We start from the raw sequence: 10,637 nt of genomic DNA on the forward strand, positions 1-10,637 counted from the left end.
ATAAAATCATAATATACTAACTTCAAATACTAATCACAACTTAAAACAATTTAATTAAGGAAAAAAATGTAATGGACAACAAGAAAAAAAAAGAAGTCAATAACCCACAATGGAGAGAGCAGACGGCAGTGGAGATGACGAGGAGCTAGTAACAGCACTACGGTGGATGGAGCAGCGAGTGAGAGAGAGACGGGTCGGAGATGGAGCAAGAGAGAGGGAGATGCCAATTTTTAGGGTTGCAGATTTCTTGTTTTTTTAAAACTATTTATCTAATAATTTGTTTATTATTTATTTTACTATTGCAAATGTAGAGTTTTTGCTTCAAAGAAAAATGTTTTAAATGTCCCAATGATATCAGCAGACCATCAACAATTTTTTAACTGGTCTAACAGAATGGTGATAAAATGATAAAAAAGCAAGCACATGATATTAACTTAATAACTTAATATGTCAAAATAACTTTTGTAGGAAAATGAAAATTTCTCTTTTTCGAATAATGTACTTTTCTGTCCAAAATAATATTGTAGTCGTATTTTGCAAACAAATTTATTAATCAAAATAAAATGACATTAACGAAAATAATCAAATCACTATTTAGTTAAAAGAGTAATGATATATCAAATTGGCGGCTCCAGCACGTGAGGAAAGCAGAGTGTTTTGCCACGTGTCAATCGTGTGAACATGCAAATGCCTTAAAAGAGCGTGACCATCTGATGACAAGAAGAAAAATGAGAACCTTTGCCCGGTTAACGAATTTCAAATTTGAAAAGCCAACGGTCAATTTTTTTAAGCAAGTCCATAACGACAACAAACGCATTGAAACACTTGCCTTAACAGAATAAAAAACTTTCCTTTTTGTAATCTTTTTCTTTTCTTTTCTCTTTATTCTTTCAAAGGACTCTTTTAATTACTCCATTCAAATAAATACAGTCTCTTTTTCATTTAATCTACGAAATGGAAGAAGACCAAAATCATCATCATCATCAATGGGCTGACCCACTTCTCCTCACTGACGTTTCTTTGCAACAACGCATCTCTCATCAATGTAAGAACAAATTAAAGCTAAGCCCAATAACATTTTGTTGATTCTATACACGGGTTTTGTGTCTAATTCCATTAGCTCTTTCTTCACTTTGCAGACAACAGTCAAAATCAAATTGCATCACCACCAAGATCTCATTTTGTAGCTATGGCTGATTCTGTCTTTCATCACGACCCAGATGATGGTATGATGTAAAATTTTTCATTTTAAGGAAAAATTGTAAATTCTTTCTTGTTGGTATTGATTAAATAGGTTTATTTGCACAGGGACTTCTTGGCAAAATGACCCAATTTCAAATGAATTGGTTGATGGTAATTATTTAACTAGCATAATTGTCCTCTCTCTCTCTCTCTCTCTCTCTCTCTCTCTCTCTCTATATATATATATATATTATGAAGATTAAAGAAACTTATATTTCAATTTAATTTTTTTAATTTTTGTTTTTAGGTAGGTCCATGTTGGGATTTTCTTTAACATCTCCCGATCTGGTGATATGTGGTGGATCACCAGAGATTCCCAAGAGCAGTTATGGAGAATCTCCTCCGAGAATTCAGTGTTCTTTTGAGGTTTCATTAGAGAATGGCATTAAAGGGTCTGATGATAACAATGGCAGCCATAAGATTAAGACCCCATCTGTCAGATTTTCATCATTTAACAAAGAATTTTCCCCCGAGTCTTCTTTGGAGCTTCTCCCACCATCAACAATGCCGGAACAAGATCTGGTTCCTGTTGTAAGCATCCATGAAGGTACCGATTTATGGGTGATGTAATTTCTTTTTCCTTCTTCTTTTAATGGGTGTATTTCATTGCACTGAATTGAGGTATGTGTCTCAGATTGCAGAGAATCAATGTTGCTCGAGGCTAAGAGAATTTCTCAGTTGGAGGAATGCGAGTCAACAAAAGTAACACTACTTTAAACCAGATCAATTTAGAATTATGCTTTAGATTTTTCCAAGTTTTGCTTCAAAACCATTGCAGTAATCGATTGTTTAACCCAATAATTGAGGAAGTATCCCTTTATTTCGTAACGGTCTTGTGAAAGATATCAGAACAGATTTTTATTTTGTTTTTGCTCTTTTGAACGAATTACATTGCAGGATAGTGGTGAGCGTGGTGTGAAAGGAGACTATGAAAGGCTGAAAATGAGTTATGAGTGTCAAAAGAAAGAATTAACAGAGGCGAAAAGGACTTTGGAGGAGCTTAAAAGGGAAAACCAACTCAAGAATAAAGAATACCAAGAAACTTGGAAATCTTTACAAGAACTACAAAATGAGCTCATGCGCAAGTCCATGCATGTTGGGTCTTTGGGTAGGATATTTTCTGGTGTGAGCAGTTTTTATTTGAACTATTAGTTAGACGGTGATTGATTTTATCTATTTATAGCTTTTGCTATTGAGGGACAAGTGAAGGAGAAGAGCAGATGGTTCTCGTCATTGAGAGACTTGACAAGAAGATTAAAGGTACAGATATTATCATTGAAAATTTCTGTTTGCTATTGAATGAATGGGATTGTAACGACATTACATCTGAAAGGTTTTATTTTACAGATTATGAAAATGGAACATATCAATCTGTTTGAAGAGGCGTTAGCATATAAGAAATGCGCTGCAGAGATCAGTGAAGCGAGCTCTACAATTCAGTCGACAAGTATGTTAACTTAATCATTTCATTTTTCTTCATTATCATAAGTGCTATAGTTTCCATGTTCTTACAGTTGTCTGACATTTTGTGTTTGCATCTTTTGCAGTAAATCATCAAGTGCAACTGTATGAACATCTAAAGATTAAATTTATTGAAGGGACCAAGGAAAGGAAAGAACTCTACAACAAGGTTTTAGAGCTGAAAGGTTAGATGTATTGATATACTATTGGGAGATGGAAATTGGATAGGAAATTGATGAGGCTTATCAGATATAAAAATGTTCTTTGCAGGAAACATAAGGGTCTTTTGCCGATGTAGGCCTCTAAACAGTGAAGAAACTGCAGCAGGATCTGTGATGGCAGTTGACTTTGAATCTGCTAGAGATGGAGAACTCACGGTGATTTCAAATGGAGCTCCTAAAAAGACCTTCAAGTTCGATGCAGTTTTTGGGCCCCAAGCAGACCAAGGTAACTTATTTACTAGTGCTTTTTCTATTGGCTCAACGCTATACATTGCTGCTTTAATTGACTGAATTTCCCTTTTTTTTATAACTCTTGTTTGTTTAGTTGACGTCTTCCAAGACACAGCTCCATTTGCAAACTCAGTCCTAGATGGGTACAATGTATGCATATTCGCTTATGGGCAGACTGGAACGGGAAAAACTTTTACAATGGAGGGCACAAAGGAAGCCCGTGGTGTAAATTTTAGAACTCTTGAGGAGCTGTTTCGCATCATTAAGGAGCGAGAGAAGCTGTATCGATATGATATTTCTGTTAGTGTCTTAGAAGTCTACAATGAACAAATTAGAGATTTGCTAGCTGTTGGCTCTCAGCCAGGAGCTGTGTCAAAAAGGTTGGTTAATATGGTTTTCTTTTCTCCGAAATGTTTCTCAGAGGTGGAAAAAATCCTGAAATTGCTGCTAAGTCCTTGTGTGAAATTTCATCAATCTTGTTATGGTTAGGAATTACTAATTGTTTTAGTACTATTGATTACAGTGACCATTTTTTCATTACTCTTGCTTCATCAAAACTTTATGACATCCGAGAATGGCAAGACAACAATTTTGCTCTAAATCTTTGGTTTCTAACATCATTGTTATTTTGTAGGCTTGAAGTACGGCAAGCAGGGGAAGGAATGCACCATGTCCCAGGATTAGTTGAGGCTCATGTAAATAACATCAGTGAGGTCTGGGAGGTTCTACAAACTGGCAGTAACGTAAGAGCTGTTGGCTCAACTAATGCCAATGAGCACAGCAGTCGGTCCCACTGGTCTGTACTTGCTACCCAAATTCAGCCTAACATATGATTTGTAGAAATGTGTTCATATGCGGTGCTGATTGCTAGCTTGGGATTATCTTGCTATATGCAGCATACATTGTGTGATGGTGCGAGGAGAGAACTTGTTGAATGGGGAATGCACAAAGAGCAAGCTATGGCTAGTGGATCTAGCAGGAAGTGAGCGAGTTGCAAAGACGGAAGTGCAAGGAGAACGACTGAAGGAAACACAAAATATCAATAGATCGTTATCAGCACTTGGCGATGTCATATCTGCTCTTGCAACTAAAAGTCCTCATATTCCATTTAGGTTTAATGCTATTCTTACTATTTCTTATCGTGCAATCAACAGCATAATAGTTGTTTTGTTAATTTGTTGTTCATTTTGTTGTTTTGTAGGAATTCCAAGCTCACGCACTTGCTTCAAGACTCTTTAGGTAATTTCTTACCGGATTTTCCCGTGCAAAGAATATAATTCTAGACCCTTCCAAGTTCCAACTCCAAATTACCTGCAATTCAAATTTGTAATTTTATTTTTTGATTTTACTGGTGACAAATGAAAATGGAAAACCGAATGAATGGATTTTTATTTTTCAGGAGGAGATTCAAAGACACTCATGTTTGTACAGATCAGTCCCAATGAGAACGACCTTAGTGAGACTTTGTGCTCCCTGAATTTTGCAAGTAGAGTAAGAGGGATAGAGTTGGGAGCGGCAAAAAAGCAGTTAGATACTTCTGAACTACTCAGATACAAACAAATGGTAGAAAAGATATACGTCCTTTAATTGATTTTTATACATATACATATGATCTTAACTAAATTACCAACAAAGTTCTGTAAAATCTTAATTTTTTTTGTTGTAAGGTTGAAAAAACAAAGCAAGAGCTAAAGAGCAGAGATGTGCAAAGCAAGAGGATGGAGGATACAATTCATGGATTAGACTTGAAGCTAAAAGACAAAGACCTTAAAATTAAGAGCCTGCAAGACAAGGTAGAAATGGGTGCTTTGAATGACTTAACTTTATCTCCAGGGGCTGCAGTTTTCTTCTTCTTTTTTCACAGTAGACTTCAAGTTATTCCTGTTGTAGGTAAAGGAACTCGAAACACAACTTCTAGTTGAGAGGAAGCTTGCTCGTCAGCACGTGGACACAAAGATAGCGGAACAGCATCTGAAACAACAACAGCAAGAGGAACTAAGTACTGTACCATTGAGGCCACCACTTGGAAATCGTTTGCCAGTAAGCAACAAGAATTTAAATGAAGTAGCAAATACGGCAGTAATCAAAGAGCAAGGGAATCCCACTCGACCACTAATGGAGAACAACAGCTATAAACCTTCAATACTACTTCCTCAAACTGACGGCTTAGTCAAGGTCATCAGTCCCATAGAAAAAGAAAACAACCCAGAGATGACTGAACAGCCAAGATTACCGAACAGAACTGGGCGAGCTTCTCTTTGCACAGCTGTACGGAGAATCCCATTGACATCAGCCCCAAGGCGCAACTCTCTGATTCCTCTCCCAAGTGCACCAACCTCAGCTCCGCTCACGCCAGCATTGTTGCCGTTGCCACCATGCGAAGTTGATGAGAAAGAAGAGATTGATGAGTGCTTGACCGAACAAGTAATACACTGTAACAGTCCTAAAGTTATTAAAAGTGAAAGCAAGAAGCTGAGCAGCGCGCTGAGGAGAAGCCTGCAGAAGAAAATGCAGAGGAAATCTCCAATGCAACAACATTTCAGAAGGGGTGGTGTGAATGTGGGGATGCAGCAGCTTAGAGTCTCCATCGGAAGTCGAGGAAGGATGGCACACAGAGTGTTGCTGGGCGCTGGCAGAAGAGGAGGAACAAAGGAAATTCATCAAAAGCAGAATCAAAAGGAAAAGGAGAGAGGCTGGAACATTGGAACAGCGGGCCGGATCATCTAATTTGTCTCAAGATAATTATGCTGGGCGCTGGCAGAAGAGGAGGAACAAAGGAAATTCATCAAAAGCAGAATCAAAAGGAAAAGGAGAGAGGCTGGAACATTGGAACAGCGGGCCGGATCATCTAATTTGTCTCAAGATAATTATGACATCATTATTTGTGCTACTTTGTTGACTTTTGATACAAGGAAGACAACAGAAAAAACCAATTTATTTGTGTGTATTTTCTTAGATGATTTTTGTCATCTGTTTGAATTTTTTACTTGTTAATTTCGACTGGATTTATGTACAGAATGAATGTAATGCTTGCAAGTGTCGATGTGATACGTAAAGTTTGCTTGCGAAATCCAATTTAAGGATATCGTTATTTTAAGAATTGTAAAATATTAAATCACTGTGAAAAATATTATTGCCCATCGTTGTATTATTATAACTTTACAAAATTTTATTTTGTTGCTTTTCTATTGATAAACGTTATTCTAAATGTTGGTAATGAAGGGGCAAAAATGACTTTACATACAAAACTAAAGATAAAATTGTGTATACTTTAAAGTTACAATGACAGTATTGTCATTATAGGTTAAAAATATTTTTTTAAAAAAAAAGACGAGAGTGGTTAAACACTTGAACCCGCTATTTTTTGAACCTAAAACGCTTCAAATGAAGTTGCAAATGGCTGCTGGTTAAAAGACTTTAGGTGTTCCAAGCTGTAGTCTGTCTCTTGTTAGGCGTCGAAAAAAGTCAATTAATCGAAGTTGTCTAGTGCAGGCATTACTCAATCACAGCCAGAGGCGGATCCGCTTGTTGGGCAGCGAGGGCAATTAACTCCGGTGAAAAAAAAAAGGCTTAAATTTAATGTTAATTTTGGAATAATTGTCTTTTAGTGGGAGAAATTTGGTAAAGAAATGAACCAATTTTCTAAATTTTCTTTTGCAGTGACGGTAAATTAAGTATTTTGCTACTCGAAATATGAACAGAACTATTTTTTATTATTATAATATTACCCCCAATAAATTAATTTCTTGGATTCGCCTCTTGTCACATCTAAAAAGATCATTAGAAGCATTGGTTTTGCGGATAAGCTTTAAAGTGTCTGATTTGTGTCTTGATTTTGCCCTTTTCTTAACACAAATATCTAGGGGTATATTTATCAATTTGCTATTTTGGTAGTTATAATAAATTTTTTGTTAGAAGTAAGTGTAAAAATTTGTTTAGTCTTTATATCTTAAGGTTAGTGTTCGTATAGTTCCTGTATTTTAAAAATACTTCAAAATATTCTTACCATCAAACTGTTGACATCCCTTGTAATATTCTAAGCGAATCCCACATCAGCAAAATATGAATGAGATGATGGGTTTATAAAAGGTGATTCACATCTTAATTGGGAAAATGCATTTTAGGGTTTATAGGCGCCCTAAGAATAAAATCATGCAAGTCTTATTAAAGCCGAAAGCAGACCATATCTTGTCAGGTTTGGGTTGGGTCATGACATATGAAATCGCCAATGCAACAACATATGAAATCTCCAATGCAACAACATTTTAGAAGAGGTGGTGTGAATGTGGGGGTGCAGCAGGTTAGAGTCTCCATCGGAAGTCAAGGATGGTACAAAGAGTGTTGCTGGGCAGTGGCAGAAGAGGAGGAACAAAGGAAATTCAGCAAAAGCGGAGTCAAAAGGAAAAGGAGAGAGGCTGGAACATTGGAACAGTGGGCCGGATCATCTAATTTGTCTCAAGATAATTAAGACATCACTATTTGTGCTTCTTTGTTGATTTTTGACACAAGGAAGACAACAGAAAAAAACCAATTTCTTGGTGTGTATTTTCTTAGATGATTCTTGTCATCTGTTTGAATTTTATACTTGTTAGTTTCGACTGGATTTATGTACAGAATGAATGACGTGCTTGCAAATGTCGATGTGATACGTAATGTTTGCTTGCGAAATTTAAGCAAAATCGAATTGAATTTGATTTTACAGCCGGAAAGAAAAAATGGACAAACGGGATGAAGCCAAAATTTTTGAAAAATCATAATAATTAAAAATTAGATTTTTAATTGTTTTATTCTTTACATAGTAACCCATTTCTCTTATAAATAGCTAATGATTTTATTTATTTTATTAATCCCAAAATTTGAGAGCTTAAGAGAAATTGCAAGTGAAGCAATTCTAGAGTTCCGAAAGTGTGAGTAATTGGAGAGTGTGTGTGAGAGTGCTTTGGCTGTATTTGAGTTTTGAAAAGTGAGGTTTTCATTACTCAAATATTGTACTCCAATAATTGTTAGTAATACAATTATTTTCACTTACTCTCCCATGGACATAGGTAAAATTGCTGAACCACGTAAAATTCTGTGTCATTTATTTTTCTTGTGATTATTTGGTGCGCTTAATTCCACATTCCGCGAACAACAAATCAAAGGATTTGCATTGATAATACAATATTTATGGTATCAAAACAATCAATAAAAAGATTGATTTTCTCCATCTTAATTAGTGATTAAGAAAGATTGATTGACCCAATCTTTACTAATCAATCATTATTTCTAAATTGTGTTACTTATATTATTTTCTTTTTCATGTTTCATATATACTTGTATAAATTAAGCGTTCATGCTCATGAATTAATAATAGAAATTTAAATTCTTTATATTGTTTTTGAAAAATATTAAGTATGTAAGATATGTATAGTTAAATCTATTTTAAGAGTTATCCATATTTGTCATCATGCGCCAAACCACTGTTCTCCACAACTATCTCCTTACTATTTCCTGCATTAGTTGAATCAGCCAACCCCTTACCATTTGTCACTTCAATCTCTTTAACATATCAATGGCATTGAGTTCTCTACAAGTTTATCAATAACTTTCTTTAGAAGCCTAGACCGAGCCATCAATGCTTTTATTACGATGACATTGGTTCCTCTCATACCCAATAGCTCCACACACTGAGCATTTAGAGTTTAGGCAGCAAATTTTTGTGCATAATCCTCGAGGAGAAACCATCATCCAGTAATTCAACCATGACCGAGCTTATAAGAGGCCAATATAAATCAGCATCCACAAGCATAATACCGATATGTTATTTCCCCAGTCATTTTATCAGTTCGAACCAATTTCCGGAGCCAAGACCCTTGACGATTTTGGGATCCGAAAATTCCAAACTCGGGCCTCAAAATATTGCCCAAAAAATTGAATAAGGGAATGAATTTGGATTTTTAGGTTAGAAGGATTGAACCTTGCCTGTCGTTGAAAAACCTGATAATAACCATCAACTAATCGATAGCTAACCACAGATTTAATTATGCAAGATTAGCTATATAGACAATACTATATATGAATAAAGCTTTCGTTGAAAAATTAAGTCATTGGTAAAATTGAAATTTTTTTTTAACTCGATAATCTCCCCAGGTAATGTTAGGATATTGAGCTTCATTTCAATATCACTCTAAGCAACTTGTCAAGAGAAAAAAAAATAGAAAAATTAAAAAAAAAAAAACACTAATCACACAACATGAAATTTATATGAAAAACTCCAAACTTGAAAAAAAAAAACCACAGTTGTTGTCAACAGACAGTCGGAAAAAAAAAAGATATTCATCACTATATAGAAATTTATTACAACCACATCCTCAAAAATAATTTTCTCTCACCTAGATTCGAAATAATGATCTCAGGAAATATTCCTTAACAAAGCAAACCCGTAATATCCTTATTGAGGAGCCAAATGCTCCTACAATATATGTACATGCTCAAGAACATTTCTCTTCATTTTGAAAGCCTAAATGCTTTTGTTTCATTCATCAATTGAATGCTTTCAATTTTAGGGTACATTCAAATGAAAATTGCTTCTCTATTTATAGCTGAAACTTACCACACATGCATTTATTTCGTAGGAAAGGTCTCTGGCAACCTTTCAATGACTTTCAAAATTTTCAAATTTAATTATTTCAATGCCAACTTTGGTGTCAAAGTCAAAAGTTGCACGCTAGTCACATGCAATTGCTTGCTACATGCATGTACGTGCTCAACACTTTCTTGACTTTTTTTAAAATCAATTTTCAACGATCTTCGTTGTACTTAAAAAACATTAATAGCTATTCCTAGAAAGCATTGTATTTACCAATAGTTATAATTCTCAATATAAAGACCTATCATACGTCGAACATATCCATTGAAAATTATGGCATAACTCTCATGTTTAGTTTTCCTAAGAATTCTTCAGCCATGACATAACCTTTCCACCACATACTTTGCATTTATACTAAGCCAATGCCCATATACAACCGTATAGACCTGCTAATAGTAATATGTTCTCTTTTATAACAGTTTAGAGATCTACATGCCAAAAGAACTAACACTGTCTCTCATCGGAAAAAGAAACTCACCATTTGCAACAATATTAGTATCTCCTTTACTGATTCAAGAGCAATTTACCGAGCCCACTCCACCTTCTTGACAATTTCCTTAAGGTGCCCGCATTGTCCACACCTTCAAATCCTTATGTATACCAAATTAGATACACCTTTGACTTGAATTCTCAACAAACCAAAAAATCATTCTCCCATTAATTTTTTCAGCAACATATAACCCCACCTAGTTTGAAAAACACCAACTGTTGATATATATGGCCTCCACTTTGACCTTACTTTTCACTGTGCACCATTCAGATCAGCTTTACTAAATTGTACCATATACATTATCAATACTATATACGTGAATAGTATAGTACATCCCAAGTATGAACAATTAGCTCTAGTACCA

General features: G+C 35.2%; 1 protein-coding gene across 2 annotated transcripts; it reads left to right on the top strand.

The window, feature by feature from the left end:
* Nucleotides 1-866: 866 nt before the first annotated feature.
* LOC102619211 (kinesin-like protein KIN-14Q) lies at nt 867-6,306 on the top strand. Of its 2 annotated transcripts, XM_006478000.4 has the most exons (17): nt 867-1,045; nt 1,140-1,226; nt 1,309-1,353; nt 1,490-1,789; nt 1,877-1,944; nt 2,140-2,350; nt 2,426-2,502; nt 2,590-2,689; nt 2,790-2,888; nt 2,974-3,150; nt 3,250-3,535; nt 3,790-3,951; nt 4,052-4,267; nt 4,357-4,394; nt 4,555-4,718; nt 4,823-4,948; nt 5,046-6,306. In XM_006478000.4, the coding sequence occupies exons 1-17, from the start codon at nt 955-957 to the stop codon at nt 5,880-5,882; spliced, it is 3,084 nt and encodes a 1,027-aa protein (XP_006478063.3). In that variant the 5' UTR covers nt 867-954; the 3' UTR covers nt 5,883-6,306. The 2 variants fall into 2 exon arrangements, with proteins under 2 accessions (XP_006478063.3, XP_052291801.1); XM_052435841.1 differs by lacking the exon at nt 867-1,045 and having other exon boundaries at nt 1,158-1,226; nt 1,494-1,789.
* Nucleotides 6,307-10,637: the final 4,331 nt, after the last annotated feature.

This window comes from Citrus sinensis, chromosome 3, assembly GCF_022201045.2.
Source record: "Citrus sinensis cultivar Valencia sweet orange chromosome 3, DVS_A1.0, whole genome shotgun sequence".
In the NCBI taxonomy this organism is placed as follows: domain Eukaryota; kingdom Viridiplantae; phylum Streptophyta; class Magnoliopsida; order Sapindales; family Rutaceae; genus Citrus; species Citrus sinensis.